The 24,543-nt window shown below is 45.2% G+C and overlaps 1 protein-coding gene across 1 annotated transcript in view; it reads left to right on the forward strand.

Moving 5' to 3' along the window:
* Nucleotides 1–7,835: 7,835 nt before the first annotated feature.
* PDPN (podoplanin) overlaps nucleotides 7,836–24,543 on the forward strand; it is a 47,702-nt gene continuing 30,994 nt past the window's right edge. Inside the window, exon 1 of the mRNA XM_036745652.1 lies at nucleotides 7,836–8,058. Coding sequence (XP_036601547.1) covers nucleotides 7,992–8,058 — 67 coding nt within the window. The 5' untranslated portion in view covers nucleotides 7,836–7,991. The remainder of the gene's footprint in view (nucleotides 8,059–24,543) is intronic.

Below are 24,543 nucleotides of genomic sequence, written 5' to 3' on the forward strand. Positions count from 1 at the left end.
CCCCCATCCCTCATGCAGGCACAGAGATGACCTAAGTGAGAGAAGGCTATTCCAACAGACCCCAAGCTCTCCCACAGACTACCAAGCTGAAAGACTTCAAATACAGGCTTGGTGATAGAGTGTGGCTATCACTGGGAGACAAACGAATAATTTTTTTAAAAGCCCACGGGATGTGATCTTGGACAAATCCCTTCCCCTTGGGGCCTCAGTTTACTCATCTGTAGGATAGGCGACTTGGATTAAATGATCTAGGTCCCTTTCCAGTTCCAGATCTAGAATCCTATTATTATTTATTGATCACTTCCTTTCAATCTAATCAATATTTATTAAATGCCTGCCATGTGCCAGTTGTGATGCTAGGCCCAGGGGATACAAAGGCGAAATTGGAACAGTCTTTGACCTCAATGAGGTTACGTTGAGCCGTTTGGCGATTCACATTTGATCATCACAACAGCTCTGTGAGGGAGGTAGTAATGGTGTTACCATGCCCATTCTGCCGATGAGGGAGCTTAGGGTCAAACAGGTGAAGCCACTAACCTTGTCCGGTCCTTCATCTCCCCTCAGCCGCCTGCATCTAGCCTCTCCCCTCTCTGACTCATCCTCTACTCAGCTGTCAATAATCTTCCCAAAGCATAGGTCTGACCATACCCTGCTCCTCCTCAACAATCTTCAGTGGCTATCCATTACTCCTAGGATAAAATACAAACTCCTTAGCCCGGATTTTGAGCCTTATTACATGTCATTACAGCCTTATTTCATGTCATTTCCTTTGTTGTACTCTATGTCACAGACACACTAGATTACTAGAAATCACTGGATTTGGAGTCAAAAGACTCTGCCACTTACTAGCTCTTGATAGCTAGGTGGTGCAGTGAATGGAATGCTGGGCCTGGAATCAGGAAGACCTGAGTTCAAATCCAGCCTCAGATACTTAACTAGGTGTGTGACCCTGGGCAAGTCACTTCACCCCTTTTGCCTCAGTTTCCTCATCCATAAAATGAGCTGGAGAAGGAAATGGCAAAAAAGTGTCTTTGCCAAGAAAATCCCAAATGGAGTCATGAAGAATCAGTCACAATTGAAACAACTAAACAAGAATATCTGTGTAACCCAGGATAAGTCATTTTATCTTATGTATCTCACCTACCTCATGTAGAAAATAAGGGATTTCTAATAGATGACCCCTAACATCCCTTCCAACTCAAAGATAGATGCTCCTGTGATCCCAATCCCTCCCACCATTCACGGTACTGTATTTGTAGGAGAAAGTGCAGAGAACAGAAACATACTCTCCATATGATACAGAGCAACAGCATTCAAGAAACTCCAAAGAGTGAGACCTCCAGTAGCAAAGAAGGGAGCCAAGTGTGGACTCAAGAGAGAGCTGCCCTGGCAATCAGGAATAGAGATTCAGAGAGGAGCAGATTCGGATAGCCCTGCTGGGTAAATCGTTCAGCAGAGGACCTTCGTGAAGACTTCAATAGAAGAGAAAAAGGACAAGGGGGCCCTGGAGTACAGTGATGAGTAGCTTTGGCTACATGTCTTCCATTTATGTGTGCTCTACTATCATTGTACTATTTGTACTTATTCTTTTCATGGATATTATGTGTAATTATAGGAAAATGTGCCCTAGGTTTTTGGTGGGAATAATTTGTAGCTAGCTACCACTGCGACTATGATATTTTAGTAAATGTTTTTTGCCATGAGCTAAACATGTTTATTGGCACAACTATTAATGGGAAGCACACTAGTGGGGGCTTATGAATTATAGTTTAGGAATATAGCCTCATAAATTACACTTTGAATCCAAGGGAGTAGAAGCTGCCCTCTAGACTCAACCTGTAAGTATGGGTACAAATTGAGGGAGGACCACAGAGGGTCACTACCAGCACCCCTGAAAAAACAATCCATAGGTGAATATCAACTCTGCCTACAGTATGGCCATCTCTGCTGCTTGTGCATGGTAATGAGCATCTAATCAATGAAACAGCTACAGAAGTAACTGGGTGGGACGGTCAAGAATGTTCCAAGAAGCATGCCACAGTGGGGCAGGGAAAAGAATACTGAGGCAGGAGTCAAGACACCTGAGTTCTAGACCTAGCTCAGCTCTAACTAACCTTGGGTTAGACCCTATTTCAGGTCTTAATTTCCTAGTCTGTAAAAGAAGGGAGTTGTACCAGGTTGTCATAAGGTTTTGATTTAGAAGGTCCCTCAAAGATAATCTATTTCAATCGATTTACAGATGAGGAAACTGAGACCCTAGGAAGTGAAACCAAGTCAATAAGTGTTTGGTAAACACCTGCTATGTGCCTAGCACTGTGCTAATGTTAAGGATACAAAGAGAGGCAAAAACAGTCTCTGCTGTCAAGGATCTCTTGATCTAATGGGCAGGGGGAGATGGCATACAAACAAATATGTGCAAATAAGCTATGTATAGGAGGAACTGGAAATAACAGAGAGAAGGCACTAGCATTAATGGGGATCAGGAGAGGCTTCCTACAGAAGGAGAGACTTTAGATGGACCTTGAAGGAAGCTAAGGAAGCGAGGCAGTGGAGCTGAGGAGGAAGAGCATCTCAGGCCTGGGGGACAGCCAGGGAAAATGCCCAGAGCCGGGTGATGGAGGGTCATGTAGATGATAGTAGGAGAGAGTGGATTCAAACCTAGGTATTCTGGGTCCAAATCCAGTACTGTTTCTACTGAGCTAATGAATTTTCCACCCAGAGGCACCTTCTGATTCTGGGTCCCCTTGTTATTAGGGTGTGACCATGTAATATCTTAGCTCTAGGACTAATTCCTAGAGAGAGCAGGAAGAAGACAGTAGGAGTTCAGAATGCTGGGGCAGCTAGGCACAGTGAGTAGAGCTCTGGCCCTGGAGTCAGGAGGACCTGAGTTTCAAATCCGGCCTCGGACACTTGACACACTTACTAGCTGGGTGACCTTGGGCAAGTCACTTAACCCCAATTGCCCTGCCTTCTTCCCCCCATAAAAGGAATTCAGAATGCACATGCAATTTGGAGTCAGATGGGAGACAGCCTCTGTTCTAAGGGAGCTAACATGCCCAACAAGCTGGAGAGAGTGGACCTAGTCACAGATTCTTGTCTGTCATCTGAGGATTGACAAGTATGGAAAGGTCTGTCACCAGGTTGGGTGCCAGGTGATGGATTTTTCAGCCCAATGCTATTCCACCCCCCTTTTTAAATAATACTATAACTTCCCAAGGACTGCTCCTTGTCCAGACAGATTGTAACAAAGAGGTACAGCTAAATAAAGGAATGTTGTTATGTACCTGTAGTCCCCCACCTTTAAACTGAAAAGAGGGAGATGTGATTCATTGTTATTTCGCTGAAACCATAATTAGTCACTGAACTGATAAAAATTCTAGTATCCTTGAATGTCTGCAGCAGCTCTTAACGATTGTTAAATTTATTAAATTTAATTTGTTTAAACTGTTCAATTAAATTGTTAAATATCTGTTGTCATAAGTGGCATGGTGGATAAAGAATTGGATCTGGAGTTAGTGCAAAACTTGCCTCCATCACTTACTAGCTGAGTGACTCTGGGCAAGTCACTTAACCTCTGCTTCAACTTTCTCATCTGTAAAATGGGAATATTAATAACCCCTCCCTTCAAGGGTTGTTGTGAGAATAAAATGAGATAATATTTGAAAAAGGGCAAACCTTAAAGCATTATATAAATAAAAAGCATTTTAAAGCATTATATACAGGGCGTCTGGACACAGGCAACAGTGCATATTTTGAAATATTTGGAATATTAATAGACCTTAGCCACCTGGACTTCTTTTTCTGAGGTATGCTAAAGGAGAGGGTGTACTCAATGAAAATCACAGATGCAACACACTTGATTGAACACATGAAGAGTGAATGTACTAAAATTGACGGCAATGTGGAGTTATTACATCGAGTTCCCGTGAATCTTGCAAAGCGCATCAACCTTTGCATCACAAATGATGGAAATCATAATGAAGATGTTATTTGTTAATATTCCAATTAAATAAAATGTTGTTGAAAATTTCATTCATTGCATTTCTTGAAAATATGCATTTTTGCCTGTGTGTCCAGACTTTAGGAATGCCCTGTAACTCCTAGCTATTATTATTATTATAAATAGGCCACATTGACGAAAGAGAACCACACTGACAAAATCACTGAATGAGAAGCGAGTACCTACTTATCAGGGTTGTTGCAAAACTCAAAGGAAATAGTAATGGACATGCAACCATGGTCCAAGGCTCCCCTTATCCAGGACTCTGGTGTCACATGAGCCAGATTAAGCCCTGGGCAATGATTCAAAAGGTCAGTTTGTCTCTGGCTCCTCATCCCTGCTCAGAGTTTACTCCCAAGGAATTTCCAAAACTGCTTGTGTCTACGTTTCCACAAATGTTGGCAGCAAGAGCCTCTATCTCTCATCCGAGCATGCAAGATAACAAATGGCCATGAGTATAGGACAGCCTTTATTTTTACAGTCTTTTTTTAGTCTTTATATTTTACAGAGAAGCCCAATGAATAGATATGGAAAACTCATGAGGTGCTCAGAATAGCTTCCTTCATTTGAATTTGGTGAAAATCTGGTGACATTCTAGTGCAAACCTTCTCTCCCATGCATTGCTTCTCAGACTTGGACAACCATTCTGTGAAGAACTCCCTCTGGAAGGCAAACCCACTTTGGGACTGCTGAACATGCAATCTTCTTCCCATCAGGCTCATGCTGTTCAAATAACCCTCCGTAACAGCAAGGGATTAAAAAGGTCCCATTCTCTTTCACACCAGCATCCTTCCCCACCCTTACTCCCCAAGTTATGACTTGAACCTCTATTGCTTTTCCTCTGGGTGCAGGAAGGAAGGAAATGAGCATTTGTTAAATATCTCCTATAAGCCAGGCACTGTGCTAAGTGCCTTACAAATATTATCTCATCTGATCATCACAATAATCCTGGGAAGCAGGTTGTTATTATCAATATGCAGTTGAAGAAACTGAGGCAAAAAGTGGTTAAGTGACTTGCCCAGGGTCATACAGCTAGCAAAAGTGTCTGAGACCAGATTTGAACTCAGATCTCCTTGACCCAAGGCCTATTTCTCCAACAGGCACATCGCTTCCATCCCTGAACACTTTATAAGACAACTCCAGGCTGGCCCTGCTTAAGAGATCCTGCAGCTCTGGCTAGAAGGATAGATTTTGGGAGTCTATTTCCTAGGAAATGGAAGAACATCTCCCCTTCTCACCATAGACTATTCAGAGAGTCCCCTTTCCCCATGTGCTTTCACAGAAACTACCTTTGCTGGGGCTTCTGTCTTGTAGGGTTGGAAAGTCTGCTAACAGGTCTCCAGCCTGTGTTATGACCTGTGCTCATATCGACAATAACTATGATAATAAGGGCTAGCATTTATGTACAGATTTCTATTTGATCTCATGTGGTCTTTAACAACGTGTGAGATAAATGTGATTCTTATGGGCCCATTTTACAGATGAGGTAAAGAGAGGTAATATGGCTTGCCCAGGGTCACACAGCTAGCCATTGTCTGACTCCAGCTCCAACACCATGCACTAAGCCACCTAGCTATCTTTGCAATGGGCTAGCACATGTTGCTATCATATGCTTTCCCTCAATATTCTTATTGATGTTTCGGGGTCCAGGGAAGGGGAATGTACACATGGATAAGTTAGCTCAGATGCCCTGACTTTTGAATAGGGAAATGGAAGAGAGAGGGGGAGGGACTGAACCTGTGATTACATTAGCCTAGGGAACTCCCAGGTGGAGAATGTCCTTCTACCAATGCAGGTTGGCATCTTGCCTAGAGTCAGCTGTCTGGGCACTGAGAGGATAAATGCCTTGTCAGGGCCACACAGGAGGTGTGAGAGGTGAGACCTGAGCCCGGTCTATGCCATGTAGAGGAAAAGAAAAAATAAGGGGGAGGGGGGAGGAAAGCAATCAGATCCTCTCTTTTATAGACCACAGAGGCCCTTCTGTTGCTCACATTTTTCCTCAGGATCTCAACCAACCAATCATTTTAGAAGCAGCCCTGATCCCTAGATCCCTAGAGCCCAATCAGGTGATGCCTCTGTCCTTTCCACACGATCTTGTAAATGGGCAAGCCTTCACACTCTGTCAGGTTGAAGGGTGTCCATCAGAAGCCCCGAAGGCTCACCACCCTAGGAGCTCATCCAATGGATGGAAGAGTTCTCTAGACTGGCCAGGGAATTCCGCTGGCCCTCACCGCACCCCCACCCCTTACAGGCACATTGCTCTTTGCAAACTTCGAAGTTCTCTATCAATGTCAGTTATTATCTAGCCCAATCCTCTCAATTTTGCAAGGAAGGAAACTGAGGCAGCAGGCTGTGATGGAAAGAGAACTGATTCTGGATTACGAGGATGTGGGTTCATAAATTGCATAAACTCTCTAAGACTCAGTTTCCTCACCTGTAAAATGAAAGCGTTGTATTACATGGGCTTTGACATCCCTCTAGATAGAGCCTCCTATGAGGCTCAGAAAGAAAAAATGACTTGCCCACATTAATAAAGGCAGTAAGTATACCTTGTTTGCCCTTTATTTCTTTTTTCTCTTTCTCTTTGACCATGTGCTATCACATACCCTATTCCCTGCAATTTTGACCCTCTCATTGGCTGCCTTTTCTCTTTCCAATAGCTGCCAACAAATCTGCTCTCAGGAAAGTCTCTGCTATAAGTCATTTACACCTCAGTATGAGTTTTAGTTCATATGGAAGTCAACCCCTCCCCCATCCCCACCCCTTCGTCAGTTAATAATTGGAATCAGAGAATCTCAAAGTGGAAGGGCCACTGCACTTTAGGGTTTGTACTGCCCATCAGAAGGACAAAGAAGGCTGACCACTCTTTGGAAGCTCCGACCATCACGGAACTCGGGAGTTTTTCCAAGATCTTTAGAGCTGACTCTTAGAATCAATCTATGCCAGAATTCAGCTGTTCCTGCGTCCAGATAAATACTCACTTAGCAAGTTAAGGGTCTGGCAGCTTGCCCATGAGCCCACCCAAATGCTTAGAGCAAACAAATCGCAATGTTCAAAAACCCTAAAATATATATGAAACTGTGTTCATAGGATCAGGGTCCTTAGGGGTCCTTAGTAGACTTCTCTCATCTTGCAGATGAAGAAACAGGCTTAGAGAGGGTCAGAAACTTGCTGTAAGTTACACAGCGAACAGGCATCACAGATAGGTGAACCAGACCTTTTCGTCCACACCCACCACCCGATCCAAGTCCCCGGTCGTATTCTTTCTCCCAAGAGCCAGGCCCTCACTCGTCTACATAATCGGTAAAGCCAGAACTTCAGTCTTAGCTTCCATTCCTCACCTGTAAAAACGAGGGATTTTTTGGGGGTGGGGGAGGCCCCAGATCTCTGACATCATTGCTATAATCAAATACCCTCTACCAACCCTTAGCCTTCAAAAGGGGGTGGGGGGATACTTAATAAAAAGCAAGCCCTTCCCCCGGCCCACCCCGCCTTCCCTGACACTCCTAGACAAAAATCAGATCAAATCCTCCTAAATCTAAGGGCCCTGGGCTCACTTAAGACCCACGCAATGCAGCTGCAGCCCTGTAACTTTAAACCTGCTCTGAGCTCATAGTTTTCCACACTGGCCAAACAGAAGAGAGGGCGGTCTTAGGGTTCCTCCCTCTCGGAGACCACCTTATGCACCACTGCTCCCTCCCCTCGCTGGAGAGAAGCTCTGTGCGGCTGGCTGACTGATTGGAACTTTTCTTTAGAAAGTTTGGTCCCCAGGCCGATCAGCCTCCGCTCTCTCTTTTTCTCCTTGTGGGAGGCGGAGACCCACCCATCAGGGGAATCCTCAGAGGCTGGACGCTCTCTGACTCCCCCCACCCCATTCTTGCCTTCCCTCCCCTAGCTGGTACGATTTGGACTAATCCGAGCTGGAGATCGGACTAGTTTGCAGTTCTGAAAGAAAACATCCCCCTGGCCCGCACTATCCAGGCAGAAGAAGATGTGGCAGTTTCAAATCCTGTTACTGATCTTAGGAAGCTCTCCCCTCTGGGTGATCGCAGAAGAAGGTAAGGGTCTGATATGGTCACGCGCTCAGGAGCAGAGACATGCCCTATTGAAGACGGATTGTTTGTGTCCAGCTCTTTGGAGCCGCCCTTGTGATCGGTGGGGAGCTGGAGGAGGGAATGCTTAAGGGTCTGAACACTTTAAGGTGGAGGAAGAAGAGCTTGGGGTCAGGGAGAACCTCATTTCCGCGAGAGAGGGTTGATAGAATCTTACAAAGGCTTTGTATCCTCAGACTACCAGGGAAAATAGACAGCTGGGAGCGGGGAGGGGGTGGGCGGGAGGGTAGCCTTGGGGGAGCATCTCTTCAGGCGCCTTGTGTGACCTCCACTGTTGGGCGAACAAAACGCTTTGAAATCTGCTAATAAGACAGTGGCCTCCTCATTGACCCAGGCAGCCTAGCTCTCCCACAAGGCAGAGCTTGGAAGATCAATAGTCCCATTAATAATGATGGGGAGGGAGGGTGGGAGGTTAGATTGGAGCCAGGATTCATCCAGGATCCAGAGGTACCAGAGACCAGGCTCATTCCTGCTGGCTTGGGCAAGCTTTACCTTCTCCAAGTTCATGAATTTGAAGTCAGAGGAGACAGGTTCAAATCTTGCTATTGCTACGTATCACCTGTGCAACCATGAACCAGTCACTTCATTACTCTGGGACTCAGGCTCCTCTTCTGTAAAATGGTTGAGTTAAACTGACTGGCCTCTGAAATCCTTCCAACTTCATGACTGTGGTCTGGGTGTGTTCTCAGGGACCCCCAGATTTCTCACCATTCCTGACATCGTCGGCGGAGCTAGCCAGGGGATTGCTAGAAGGTCTCTTTCACAGGAGGAGGAGGAGGAGGAGGAGGAGGAAGAAGAAGGGAGGAAACTCCTTTTGAATGTGGAGAATTTGAAGGGCAAAGAGGGGCTGTGTCTACACTGGCAGAGTAATGGGAGAGTTGAGGGAATTATCCACATAATTCAGTTTAAAAATTACTTCAAGGGAAAGGAGGGTTGTTTTGGGACTTCCTTTTATCCCGGCTGGTGTCTTTAGTCATTGAATAATCATAGAATTGCTCAACCACTTTGCTGTGCTTAGAGTTAGTCAGCTGGTGTGTGTCTGAGGTGGAGGTGGGGGTACCTGTGGAGAGGGGAGATTTTGTCTGGATATTAAATGAGAGGCATCAGGGCCTGTACACAGTGCCAGAAAAGCCTGCACTTCAAATCTAGCCCTGGCCACACATTAACAAACTACTCCACTGCTCTGACTCAGTTTCCTCATCTGTTAAGTGAGGGGTTGGCTACTCAGTGGTCTAGAAGAACCCTTCCCACTTCTAGACGTAGGAAATGCTTCCTGAACAGAAGGACTGACAACCTAGGTCAGTCAGTTATTCCAGAAGCATTTTTAAAGTGCCTACTACGTGCCAAGCACCCTACTAAGCTCTGGGGATACGAAGAAAGGCAAAAAGCAGTCCCTGTTCTCAAGAAGGTCCCAGCCTCTGTACAGGGAGAGATTTGTTTGGGGTCTTCTGGCCATCTTCATCCTCTGTCTCTTCCTTTCTCTCCCCTTCATTCCTTTGGTTTAACCCCTAGCACTGATAAAGTGTTTTGTCAACCTTAAAGAGGATTTAGAAAAGTCTATTACTATGATCACCTCTTGTTCTTCCGATTTCATCTGGGACATCCCAGGAGTGGTCATGGAGCAAAGGTTTATACAGCACTTGACATAGGTTATCTCATGTGATCCTCAACACGACCCTTTAAGGTAGGGGGCTATTATTATGATGTCCATTTTACAGATGAGGAAACTGAGGCACAGAGGAGGGAAATGACTCGCCCAGGGTCATAGAGCTAGCATTGGAACTCAAGAACTCTTCCTGGCTCCAAGTCTAGTGTTCCTTCCACCGAGTCACCCACCAAGCTGCTCTCCCACTATTATTATTTTACGCTTAACATTTTGTGGTCTATTGAGCAAGTGACTACAGTGATTGCTTTTTATGATTGAATACAAGTGTTGGGAGGCAACCAGATTTGGAGCTACAGGACCTGAGTTCAAATCTCAGCTCTGCTTCTTGAGTCCTGGGTAACCTCAGACAAATCTCTCCCTCTCTCTGGGCCTCAGTTACCTCACATGAAGGGGCTGGTCTCAGTGGTGCTGCTGTGGGGGTGTAGGTTCACGTAGGGGCAAGGCCCTCATGGAGATAGAGCAGTGGGCCTGGAGTCAGGAACATTCGAGTTCAAATGGGGCTTCAGACGCTTTCTAGCTGCGTGACCCCGGGTAAGTCACTTAACCTTTGTCAGCCTCAGTTTCTCCAACTGTAAAATGGGGATAATAATAGCCCCCAACTCTCACGGTTGTTGAGTGGATCCAGTGAGATCACATTTGTGAAGTGCTTAGCACCGTCCCTGGCACATAGTAGGCGCTTTATACATGCTTCTTCTGTCCTGCCCCTCCCACCCCCTACATAAAACACTACATATACATATCTGATCCTCACAAGAACCCCATGAGGCAGGTACTACGCATATTGTCATTCTGTTTTGCTGATGAAGTGCTGGAGGCTCAGAGATAGGCGATTTGTTCATGATCCTGCATCAAATAAATACCAGAGGCAGGATTTGAACCCGTGTCCTCCTGAGTCTGTGTCCAGCACTCACCACATCATACGGTGCTTGTTACTCTTCTTACATATCGGAGAGACTGAGAAGTGACCTTCCTGGTATCACATATCAAGCGAGTGTCAGAGGCAGAATTTGAATCCAGGACTTCCCCACTCCAAATCTCGTCTTCTATCTATTACATAAAGCTTGCCCCCTTTGTTTTACAGATAAGGAAATTGAGACTTGGCCGGAGGAAGTGACTTGTCCAAGGTCACGGGGCTGGTGGGGGTAGAGCTCAGACTCCGATCCGGGCCTCCTGCCCACCTCCTAGCCCCCGAGTCCCTGTGTTCCTTCCATCAGCTGCTCTACGGGGAGACAGGAAGCTCATTCATCCACTTTTAGAAAATACACAGAACACTGGAGGCAGTCACCCTGCTGGGCAGGCTGGGTGGGCAGGGGTGGGGGATGACCTGGCCTCGCCTTCTCTTCGCTAATTCTGTGCAAGGACAAAAATACCTCTGAAAATTACAGCCAGCACCCAGCACTGTGTTCTCGGGCAGCTTGGTTCAAAGAGAGTGTGTCTGACCAGCTCTCTTTAGAGGTGCCACATGACTGGCTTTATTTTTAGGGGCCCTTGCTTCCCCCGGAATGCATACCATTCTCTCTTTCAATTATATCTCTTTTTGGGAGGCAAAATGTGCAAATTAGGCTTCTCAGCGCTCCCTAGACGAGGGACGTGTAGGTGGCACCCAAATTAACTGACATTGGAGGCTCACTGAGGAAGGGAGGGAGAGACATCCTCTGTTCTTCACTGGGGGTACAGCTAGCTGTAATCATGGGAGACCAGGGAATAGATGGCAAAATTGCCACCCAAAGGTGGTGTTCCGTCTGGTCTTCTCATAAACAACCTCCTCCTTCCCAACCGGCAGCATTCCGCTGCCAAAGAAAGGAACGTGAGGAGACTGATAGAGAGTGCAAGTGTGCTCAGCTGCTCGGCTGGGGGTGGGGGGGAATTGTCCTGGGAGAACACATGAGCCAGCCTGAATGCAGGTGAACAACTCTATCGAACAAAACTATTATCGGAGGAACCTCCGCTTAGGATAACATTGATGGTGAATCTCATTATGCTTCTCCGGTACCCTTGCCCACCCTAGGGCGGCTTCCTTGTCCAGTTTTGTAATCCAAGGACCTCATGTTGCCACATCCTACGTGAGCAGATTCGGAGCAGGACTCTCCCCAAAAGATTGGCCAAGTCTACTGTTTTTCTCCAAATCATCGGGCCCCACCCTGACCTTGAACCGAAGGTCCCAGGCAGACTTCGGGGCCCTGGAGTAGGCTAACTGATTTCAGCAGATTCTGCAGTTCCTTCTTTGCAGAGAATGCACATGTGTTTTCTAGTATCTGTCCAGCCAGGATTAATCATCGCTGTGAATCCATTTCCTTGTGATTTCCCCCCAGACCCTGCCAATAACGCGTTCCACTCCGGCCCTTGGAGCTCCTTCCCTGAGCTCCTGGCTCCGAGTCCAGTCCTAGCAGATGTGTTAGGTATGGATGGAGTGATGAGCCAGGCCCTTCCTGGAGCAGGCCTCACGGTCTTCCTCGGGTATCAGAAGCCAAACCTCCAGCCCAAATGGGACATTCCAGGGAACTGGGGAGAGGAGGAAATCAAAAGGGACCTAATGCATATGGAAGCTAAGTCTGGGGATGGTCAATATTGCTTAACAGAGAGGGGCCGCTTTATCTATGATTGCTCCTTCCTCCTCTGTCACATAATAATATCCATAGCTAGCATTTATATTGCTTTAAAGTTGTAAAACACATCGCAAGGATCATTTAAATCGATTTTCACAACAATCCTGGGAGGTAGGTGCTATCATTTCCCTCATTTTACAAATGGGGAAAATGAGGCAGACAGCCCTTAAGTAACTCGCCCCAGGGTCAGACAGTCAATAAGTGTCTGAGCCTCGATCCAAACCTGGATCTTCCTGATTCCAGGTCTAATGCTCTATCCACTACAGCCACGTTCAGTTGTTCAGGCGTTTTCAGGCGTGTCTGACTCTTTGTGACCCCACTTAGGGTTTTCTTGGCAAAATATTGGAGCGGTTTGCCATTTCCTTCTCCAGCTCATTTGATGAGGAAACTGAGGCAGACAGGGTGAAGTGACTTGCCCAGCTTCACACAGCTAGTCAGGATCTGAGGCTGAATTTGAACTCGAGAATATGAATCTTTCGGACTCCAGGCTTGGTGCTCTATCCACTGCACCACCTCACTGCCCACTACATCACGCAGCTGCCTCACCTTTCCCTAGAGTAGAAGGGATATGAGAAACCTATTATCTCATTAGTAGCTCCAATTTCAATGCCTCCCAAGGACCCAGAAGCCTGCTATTAAGGTGAGGAAGTAGCCCTGATTCTCCTTGAGAAGAAAACAATCCTAAACTAACCTCTGCAAAGTACTTCACAAACATTATCTTTTCTTTCTTTTTTATTTTTTAAATAGTATTTTGTTTTTCCAATTACGTGTAAAGATACTTTTCAACATTCATTTTTATAAGATTTTGAGTTCCAGATTTTTCTCTCTCTTTCTCTCCCCTCCCTGCTTCCCAAGACAGCGGGCAATCTGATATGTTATACGTGTGCAATCATGTTAAAGAAATTTCCCCATTAGTCATGTTTTCAGAAACATTTCCGAACTAAACCTTCACAATGACTCTTTGAGATAGGGACTGTGATCATCACATTTATTTAACAGATGAGAATCAGAAAGGCTAAGTGGTTTGCCTAGGACCAGAAAACAAATGTAGATCAGAGACAGGATTTGAACCCAGTACTCTTGACTCAGTGGTCTTGACCTCTAGTTAAACTGTATAAAAGACTCCACTTTATGCCCTGGGTTCTTAAACTGGGGTCCGTGGATAGATTTCAGGTAATCTATGAACTTGGATGGAAAAAAGACATCTTCATTTTCACTAACCACTAACTGAAATTTAATGCTTCCTTCAGTTGTGAATTCTTAAAAAATCCCAGTCTGAGAAGGGGCTATTGGCTTCCCCAAGTCTTCCAAGGTCAAGACCCTGTGCTTTAAACAAATTCAGTGGATGAAATCCAGATTTCTGCACAAGATAACTGGAAGGAGAGGGGATGGGTGGATCCTAGGACCGTGGGTCTGGAGCCAGGCGGCTCCTTCAAGATCATCTAGTCCAACTGCTTCATTTTACAGATGAGGAAACTGAGGCATGTAAAGGGACAGTGACATGCCTAGGCCACATAGTGCAAGAGACAGGATTTGAACCCAGGTCATTTGACTCAGAGACAGTGCTCTCTTTTCACTATATGATACTAGGTAAGAAGTGTGTGTATGTATGTGATGTGTGTTGTATATGTATGTGTATATGTACATACCTGTGTGATGTATGGATGCCCATTTATATGTACACCTGTGTATCTGTGTGTATTGTGTGTATGTGTGTGTATGTATACAGGATCATGAAGAGTCAAACACGACTGAAAAATGACTGAATGACAACTGAAAAAAAAACCCCACCAAACAACTGAATGTGGCATAGAACATTAGACCTGGAGTCAGGAAGACCCAGGTTCAAATCCAGCCTCAAACATTTATTGACTATCTGACCCTGGGGCAACCCACTTAACATCTGTCTGCCTCCATTTCATTTTCATCCCCAGCAACTAACCCAGTCCTTTGCGCACAGCAGGCACTTAACAAATGTTTGTTAGATTGAATCAGATCTGCCTGGAATTCAAATACACCTAATTGTGTAACCCGAGGCTCACTTGTAATCTCCAGGCCCTTCTTTGCTATTATCCTCATCGCAGGAGAAGAGTGGACTTGACATTGCATTCCCCTGATTCATCTCGGAATATTTCTCATATTTGCACACTCCAGCTCCTGCACACTGGCATGCCAGGTTATAACTCATTGTGGGGGAGGGACTGCCCAGGGAAGGGTAGAGAAGATGTCCAATAAACTCAGTAGCTATTGCCCAGACTCCCTCCCGGCCCCCACCCATCTCCGACATACTTGACAGTCTGTAAGCGGTTGCTTTATCAGGGTTCTCCAAGTGAGCCCTTGCTTTCCCACAACCGATATCCTCATGACTTCTCAAGAATCCCATTACAACACTTTACAGCAGTTTACAACAGTTTACAGGATCTCAGATCAGGAGGTGGAAGGGACTTCAGAGGCCATCCAACCCCACCACCTCATTTTACAGATATGGAAAATCTCACTCCAGATCCAGTGCCTTTTCCACTGTCCCACACTGTCTCAGTCCTGTTTGAAGTAGACAAGACATTTACAGATGTCCCCCAGCTCGTAGGATGTCATGCTTCTAAATATTTCTGAAATCCTAAAGTTGTTTACTCCTTTTTCAGTCATGTTCCATTCTTCATGTCCCCATTTGGGGTTTTCTTGGCAAAGGTACTAGAATGGTGAGTGATTTACCATTTCCTTTTCCAGCTCATTTGACAGGACAGGTGAGGAAACTGAGGCAAACAGGGTCAAGTGACTTGCCCAGGTTCCCACAGCTAAGTAAGTGTCTGAGGCTGCATTTGAACTCAGGTATTCCTGACTCCAGGCCCAATACTCTATCCACTCTACCACTTAGCTGCCCTGACATCCTGACGGCATGTATCTAGTTCTATCCTTACTATTACTAAGGGAAGCTTAGTACAATATACTGAGTGCTGGGCCTGAAATTGGGAAACCCTGGGATCAATTTCTGCTCACTGACACTAATTGGCCATGTGACCCTGGGCAAGTCCCTTAAACTGTCGAAGCTTCAGACAATTTCCTAGGATGTATCTGCCTTGGAAGAGGGAGTTTCTACACTAAAAACTCCCTAGGCTGAAGAAGCCCCAGATCCATTTAAGAAAATTAGACACACATGTTAAAGAGGCAGTGTGATTTGGGGAGAAAGCATTTAATTTGGAACCAGAGGACTGCATCTTATAGTTGGAATCCATCAAGCCCAGCCTATACCTGAATAAGAATTCTTGCTACATCATGGACAAGCTGCCATTCAGCCTTTGCCTGCAGACCTCTCAAGAGGGGAACTTCACCATCTCCTAAGGAAGCTATTCTGCTTCCAGACAGCTCTAATGGTTACAAGGTTTGTCCTTAAATTGAACCTCAATCTGCCTTTCTGAAACTTTCATCCTTGGCTTTGGGCTCAACTCTTTTGTGTCAAACAGATCTAACCCCTTCATTAGATTCAAGAGATTAAGCTGTTTTGCAAGATGGCGATCATGTCTCTTCTAAGGCTTCTTTTCTCTAGGCTGAGATACTCCTGGCTCTATCATTACTACCTGTGGGACCTTGGGCAGGTGCTCTGGCTCTCTCTCCCAGTGCCCTGGGGTGTTTGTGGGTTTCTCTTCTCTACTGCTATTAGTTTGAGCCCCCATCAGTGGTGCTCCAGCTACTGTTAGATACCAGTGACTAGTGCCCCAGTTCCACTTACCTACTTAACATCAATTAGCTTTGACAAATGATATTTACTTTCAAGAACTAGCAAGAAAAAAATACAAACATGTCCCCTAGTACCTCAGGGGCATACTCCCCCGATACTACCCACATCTAGGGAAGGAGGGAGTAGGCTCACTCTTAACTCAATTCCTACAAAGCTCAGTTCTCCCCAAGTTCATGTTTAGATGCGTCATTGCTATCAAATGAATCCTTTTTTCAGCTACCATTGGGCTGGGGTCTTGAAGGTCACTCCTGAAGGCCATTCCTTACTCCTTTGGGTGTTACTGCCATGTTGGCTACAAATCCAAAGACCCATATGCCAATGTGTTTTCCTGAAACTCCTTTCCCCTAGAATAGAAATGAACCAACATAGAGGCTAAGAATTGATGCCTTTCACAAGGCCACATGCCCTCAGAAGGGAGAAGTCCCCAAGGATTCTCCAAAAGAAGGAGTCAATGAGATTGAGACACCCCCCCAAACCATAGCTCAAGAGAAAAGGGCCCCAAAAACCTAGGCTGAGACTGACAGGCCTTTTTGAATGCCTCCATAGCCAATCAATGAACTTCCTCTTTACCACAGGGTTAGCAGACCAGAGTGAGCTAAAAGTATCCATACATGTTCCATAGTCTCTCAAAGACACTTCCATTCCACGTTATCACGACTCTCAGAAACAAGATTCCCAGCATCTCTATGAGGAGAAATGCTATTAGAGGCACCTGGTGTATTTCCGGTTCCATTTATAGTAGGTTCATAGATTTAGAAGAGACCTTAGAGGTCATCTAGTCCAGCCCTCTTGTTACATACAGGGTGTTTCTAAAGTCTGGACGCATAAGTAAAAATGCGTGCTTTCAAGAAATGAAATGAATGAAATTTTCAACAACATTTTGATTTAAACTTGGTTTTTGAAGAATGGTGACAACAATAGATACTTACATAGTGCCTTAGTGATTGTAAAGTGCTTTACCTACATTAACCGTACTCTACCTTTTACCAAAAATATGTCAGAGCCAAGTTGTTTACAAGGATTTCTGCTTGGAGCAAGTTTCAGAAGGCCAGGACTTCACTTACTATAATAATAGCTGATAGTTACAAACTCTTGAAGGTTTACAGAGCATGAATGTTAAATTGTTTGATCCTCACAGCAACATTGGGAGGTGGGTCCTATGATTACCCCTATTTTACAGATGAGGAAACTGAGTCAGGCAGCGGTTAAGTGATTTGCCCGGTATCACGTAGCAAGTACATGTCTGAGGCAGAATTGGAGCTCAGGTCTTCCTGGCTCCAAGTCCAGAGCTTTACTCCCTGTTCTGTCTAGCTGTTATCCTCAGAACGCTCCTGTGAGGATTCAGGTCGGGGATTATTGTTCGTATTTGATAGATGGGAAAGCTGAGTCCCAGACAGGGGAAGTGCACCACTTCCAGGGGATAGCCTTTGAAGAAAGCTGTCGTATCCTTACCTAGTCTTCTCTCCTCCAGGCTAAACCTCAGTTCTTTCAGCAGCTTCCCATGTAGCATTCCTAAGGTAATCATTCTAGTACAACTGTCTTCCTTCATTTTGCAAAGGAGGTACCTGAGACCCAGAGAGCAGGAGTAACTTTCTGGAAGGCCATGCAGACAATGAGTGGTGGGGCCATCCCCCAGCTGAAGAAAACAACCACAACAAACAACAATCAACAACAAGGCAGTTAGGTGTCACAATGCATAGAGTAGATAGGGCCTGGAGACCTGAGTTCAAATCCAGCCTCAGACACTTACCAGCTGTGTAATAATGGGCAGGTCACTTGATGGGCATGTGGCATAATGGCTAGAATGTTGTACTGGGAATTGGGGAGACCTGGGTTCAAATCCCATCTAGGACACATTAGCTGTATGACCGTGGGCAAGTCACTGTACCGGCCCCTCCCCGGGACTTACTTTCCTCACCTGTACAACAAGGAAGCTGGACTAGGTGATTTCTAAGATCTTTTCCAAGTCTAAATCTATGAAGTTCTTGTAATTGGAAGTGGCAGTATGGAGAGGACCTCCATTTGCCTTAGTTTCCCTAATTGTAAAATGGGGATCATAATGGCAGGGTTGTTGTGAGGATCAGATGAGATCATAATTGTGGAATGCCTGCACATAATAAGCACTACAAAATGTTAGCTGTTATTAGTATTAATAATAATAAGAAGAAATTATTTCAGCAGTGCTAGCCACATCCAGCCCAGCTCACAGCACAGGTTTGGCTCCTGGCCAGGCTCGGCCCAGGGACACACACGAACATTCTGAACATTCCAAACCACCTTCGTCCTCCTGCTTTTACAGCCAGGCTGTCTGCGGGCTGGCTTGTCGGAAAGTAATATCAGATCAAAAAGGGCTTTTCTCTGCCTTCTTGTAAGACCCGGCACTTGCTCTGCCAAAGTACCTGTGAAGGAATTACTGAAACACAAGAATTTGGGCTCCCATTCAACTTTCCCAGAGTTGATATGGCCCAGGAATGGGGAGGGTGTGTTGCAGTGAAAAGAGCCCTGAATTTGGAGTCAGAGACCAGCGTTCAAATGGCTCTGCCACTTACAATTTAGGTGAACCTGAGCAGGTCACTTCTCTCTAGGCCTCAGTTTTCTTTTCTGAAAAATGTGAGCCGATGGTGTCATAGAGCTGTTAGGAGGGCTACTGTGACATTAAATGAGAGAGGTACAGTGTCCAGAACAAGGGAGCACAAAGTCCCCTTGTGCTCTCTCTTCCTTAGATCATATTGGATTGTGTTCAGTTCTAGGTGCCACGTATTAGTAAAGACCCTGATAAATTGGAGAATGTCCGGAGGAAGGCAGCCAGGAATGGTGACAGGCCTCAGCTTCACGCCATAGGAGGATCAGTTGAAGGAATTGTGGATATTTAGCCTGGAGAAGAGAAGGCATAGGGAGGACTTGACTGCTGTCTCCAAGTGTCTGAAGGACTATGGTGGGGAAGAGGGAATTTTCTGCTTGGCCCAGAGGGCAGAATTAGGTGTAAAAGGTGAAAGTTTTAGAGAACCATATTTATGCTTGATGTCAGCAAAAACTGGTCTACTACTACTACTACTACTACTACTTTGGGTAGTAGTGGGTTTCCCCTCCTTGGGAGGTCTAGGGAGCCTGGATTAACATTTGTCAGGTACATTGTGGCCTCTGAGGTCCCTTCCACTGAAAATTCTGTGATTTAAAATGGTGACTAGGGGAAAGATACCGTGCTGGTGATCTAAAGTTGCAAGGTGTTAGATCTTATCAAGTCAGGACAAATTCTGAGCCTCCAAGGTCTCATTTTTAGCCAGGTATTTTCCAATCCTCACCTTACACATTTTAACACACATATTCTCTAAGGTGTAAGAGAGTCTCAAATGACTTCCAGTAAGTCCCAAGTTCCATCCTGTTATCAAGGAGCAACAGGTTTTTCTGTTGCTGTGGTACGTATAGTCGGGCAAAGTAGCGGCAAAAAAAAATTCACCCAAGTGTCAAAATGAGACTCAGTGGTCAACAAAATAATCGCATCTGTTTTTTTTTTTCCTGGTGGGAAAATAATTTCTAATTCGGGAGCTCCCCCAAACTCTAGAAATTCTCATTGAAATTCTGCCATTGTCATTGCCCACTTCCTTAAGTGAGAAGTGCTGTAGTTGCATGGGAAGGGCACTGATCTGATAGGCCAGAGACCTCAAATCCATTCTCAACTCTGTGGTAGGATCTTTAGGGCCTCAGTTTCCTTCTTTGTCAAACAAGGGGGGTAGATTCATTGATGTCTGAGGTCCCTTGCAGCTCTGACATTCTATGTTTTAAGAGCATGAGACCTGAGTCTGTTATAGTGAAATGGACTCTTAACCTAAGCACGTTAATCCTGCTCATTATATGCATAGCTTACTTATGGAAGGGGTCTCCATATGCCCTAAGTTCTGCTCTGCTTGTTGGTGCCATCAGAAATGTCGTGTCCCAGAGCAGAATTAGCTAGCTGGCTTGGGAGGCAGTTGGCTGTCCCTTAGAGGAGTGGCTGACCATTTAGCAGGGGTATTCTTGTTTTTTGGGGTTTTTTTTCAGATTTTTGTTTTTAATTATTTTTCTTAGAGGGAGGAAGGCGGGGCAATTGGGGTTAATTGACTTGCCCAAGGTCACTTAGTGTGTCAAGTGTCTGAGGCCGGATTTGATCTCAGGTCCTCCTGACTCCAGGGCTGGTGCTCTACTCACTGTGCCACCTACCTGCCCCTTGGCAGGGGTATTCTAAAGGGGATTCTTGGTCAGGGAAGGGCTGTACAAGACATTGTAGCCCCCTTCCCACTCCGAGATTCTGGAATTCTAAGTAACCTACCCAAGGTCACTCAGCTAAGAGGTAGCAGAACTGAGATGCTCAATGAATAATTTAAATCCAAATCTCTTATTCTTTGGCACCACCTGACACGTGCCTTCTTATTCTTTGATATGTCCTAGCTTTGGCTATAAGAATTCAGTTTTCACTTTGTTCCCCAAGTGAGGTGAATCTCATAGAATCATACATCTAAAGCTGGGAAAGACCTTCAAGGTCGTCTGTTCCATCCCCTTCATTTTATAGATGGGAAAACCGAAGCCCAGAGAGATTGAGGGACTTACCCAAGGTCACACACGGATGGGATTCAAACACAGGTCCCCCAACTCCAAATCCAGTGCTCTCTGCCACTGTACCCCATTGCCCTCCCTCTGGTAATCCCCATAGGAAACACTTCCCAGCCATGGGACCTTGGACAAGTGAATTTCAGTTTTCTCATTGTAAAATGAGAATACTCAATATTTCTGAAGTGCCCATTGTGGGCACCATAGTAGGTCCTGCGGATGCAATGACAATATGAGCGTAATAAATAATAGCCAACAGCTACACAACGCTGTAAGGTTTACAAAGCACTTTATTTATGTGATCTCCTTTAATCCTCTCATTCACCCTTAGATGCTTTTATCCCCATTTTATAGATAGAGAAAACAAGGCTTAGAGGCTAAGTGGCCAGGGTCATATAGTCCTTGCCCCAATAAGCTTACATTTTATTGGGAGAGACAATAGAGATATAAACAATTTGGGGGGTGAGGGTACTGGCAACGGGGGTGTTGGAAGCAAGAGAGACTTCTTATAGAAAATGGTGCTTGAGTTGAATTTTGAGGGAAATTAGGGATTATAATAATAGCAGTAATAGTAATGGAGGCAGCTAAGAAGTAATAGTAATGGAGGCTCAGATACAGCCTCGGAAACTTAGTAGCTGTGTGACCCTGGGCAAGTCACTTAACCTCTGTTTGCCTAATCCACTAGAGGAGGAAATGGCAAACCACTCCAGTGTCTTTGCCAAGAAAACCCCACACAGGACCATGAAGAGTTGGGCATGAGTGAACAAAGAAATAATGGTAGTTAACATTTATAGGGTGTTTTATCACCTGCAACATGTTTTACGTGTGTTATTTCACTTAAGCCACACGACAGCCCCGGGAGATAGGCACTATTATTCTCCCATTTTACAAATAAGGAAACTGAGGCTGAGAGAAATATAGTGACTAGCCCCAGGTCACACAGCTAGAAAAGATTTGAACTCAAGTCTCCCCAACTGCAGAGACAGGTAGGTGGTTCAAAGCACTGGGCCTGGAGTCAGGAAGATCTTAGTTCAAATGTGCCCTCAGATATTTACTAGACGTGTGACCCTGGGCAAGTCATTTAACCTTTGTTTGCCTTAATCTACTGCAGAAGGAAATGGCAAACCCCTCCAGTATCTCTGCCAAGAAAACCTCACAGACAACATTGGCGTGCTGTTGTCCATAGGGTCACAAGAGTCAGATGTGACTGAACAACAACTGCCACCATCTGCAAGTCCAACGCTTTCTCTACTGTACCACTCCGATGATGATGATGATGATGAGAGGATATTAATAATAGTAATGATAGTATATTAATAATAATAGTATTGGGAGTACCTACCTGACATGGTGCTTATGAGTCTCAAAAGAAGGTAGTGGTCATAAAATAAAGGTGAAAAAGTTCATCCTACACTTAAAAAAAGTCAATGGAATCATTCTCAGAATAACATTCAACAGGGACTGCTTCCAGCCCAGGGCCCTTACAAGGAGCCTCACCAAATCCAAACGTGCAGATTCTAGAAAGACCAGAGACATGCCCAGCAGTGGCTGATGTTTGCCTCTCCTGTGCTCCTCAGCTCTGACATGGTGCCAGTTGAATTTCCTGAAGGAGGCATACATGGTGGCAATGTACAGGATGCTCCCAAGTCTTGTTGCCTGACTGGCTCACGGACAGTTGATTGAACTTGACCGCACGTGTGGGCATGTTGCTTCCTGTCACCAGTCAAATAGCTGGGCAGAACAGCTGATCTCCAGGTGTAAAGGGGCTCTCCTTTCCTACATGTCAAGGGTACTCCAAGTTGGAAGGGATCTCAGAAGACAGATAGTCGAAGAGTCCCCTTTACAACAAACCCAACAAGGTAGGCATCCAACCTCTGTTTGAGACATCCACTGAGGGCGAAACTAAAGCCAGAGGACCTGGGCTCAAGTCTCGGCTTTGTCACTTGTTATCTATATGACCTTGGGCAGATTAGTTCACATCAACTGCCTCATCTACAAAAAGAACAGGTTGGCTTAGTTGACCTCCAGTGTCTCATCTTGCTCCAAATCTATGTTCCTCTGGCTCAAAGACATCCCAGGGACACTCACTCTACTTTGTAAGGAAGTTTTTCCTTCTATCAAGCCCAGTCTTGCCACCCGTAGTTCCTGGTTCTGCCTTTCAAGGCCAAATAGGACAGATCAATTCCCTCTTTCATGTGACAGCCTCTAAAGAACTGAAGACGGCTACCAGTTTTCCCATGAGCCTTCTCCTTTCCAGACTGAACATTTTAGCATCCTTCAGTTGAAATGAACTTTATGCTTTTTGTGTGTGCTTTTTGCCTTTCTCTGGAGGATTTTAGACTCATCTATCTAGAGTTTAAAGGGTCATCGAGTCCCAACCCCTAGAGTAACTGAGAGTAGATGGGGTGGGGGTGGGGTAGAGGTTTTGGTATCATTAACTACTAAACTATCAAGTTCAGTATGAGAAAGTTTTGGTGGGGATACAGGAAGAGACAAAGCATGTAGTTGGCTTGGCACTTGGTGAACTTGAGGTGACAGCATGACAGATCCCAGACAGATGCATCAAGATTATAGGCTTTTACAGATGGGGAAGTTGAGGCCTAGAAAGATGAAGCTACTTGCCCAAGGTCACACAAGTAAGTAAACAGCAGAATGAAGATTTGAATCCGGATGCTGTGATTTCAAAGCCGGCACTTCTCCTATGGCACTCTCTAGCATTTAATCAGTGTCTTTCCTAAAATGTGGTACCCAGAATTAAACACAATACTCTAGGTGTGACCTGACCAGGGTCCTGCTTTCTCGTCACTCTTTGTTAAGCTGATTCTGGGGAAACAACCCTGTCAGCTCTCACTTATTCATACTCCTCGAGGAGCAGTATCAAAGGAAAGAGATTGAAAACAATCCCAATGGTGATAGGAAGGATTCTCAACCTTTCTGACTATGACAATCTCATTTTAAACATAAACAGATTTCACATATCTCCACATAGCAATAACTGTTCTGTTAGTAAGCCCGGATAGTCTAGAAGCACCATGCCAGGAAACTGAATTGCTTCCATTTGAAGTATTTTAGGAAGATTCTGACAATCACCTGGCAGGATAAGGTACCTTCTCCCATGGAGGTCAGAAAAAACTATACAAGGACACTCTCAAAGTCTCTCTGAAAAACTTTGGAATTAATTGTGAGACATGGAAGATGCTAGCACAGGACCACCTAGCATGGTGTGCCCACATCAAAGAAGGTGCTGTGCCCACTTTGTAAAGCACAATTGCAGTCGCTCAAAAGAAATGTGAGATGTGCAAATTTAGAGACATCTCCACCTCACATGTTCATGTGGACTATTTGGTGTCCCCACCAAAACTTTCTCATACTGAACTCGATAGTTTAGTAGTTAATGATACCACAACCTCTACCCCTCCCCCACCCCATCTACTCTCGGTTACTCTAGGGGTTGGGACTCGATGACCCTTTAAACTCTAGATAGATGAGTCTAAAATCCTCCAGAGAAAGGCAAAACGCACGTAAAGGATGTCTAGTTCATTTCAACTGAAGGATGCTAAAATGTTCAGTCTGCAAAGGAGAAGGCTCATGGGAAAACTGGTAGCCATCTTCAGTTCTTTAGAGGCTGTCGCATGAAAGAGGGAATCGATCTGTCCTATTTGGTCTTGAAAGGCAGAACCAGGAACTACGGGTAGCAAAATTGGGCTTGATAGAAGAAAAACTTGCTTACTGTGGTAGAACCTTCCAAGCTCCTGTTGGCCTGCTTAGCCACAATTGGACACGCTGTCCCTTGACTCTGACATAGTGATGTCACTTTGATCCTCTCTGAGCATGAAAGA

This window comes from Trichosurus vulpecula, chromosome 2 (genome assembly GCF_011100635.1).
Source record: "Trichosurus vulpecula isolate mTriVul1 chromosome 2, mTriVul1.pri, whole genome shotgun sequence".
In the NCBI taxonomy this organism is placed as follows: Eukaryota; Metazoa; Chordata; class Mammalia; order Diprotodontia; family Phalangeridae; genus Trichosurus; species Trichosurus vulpecula.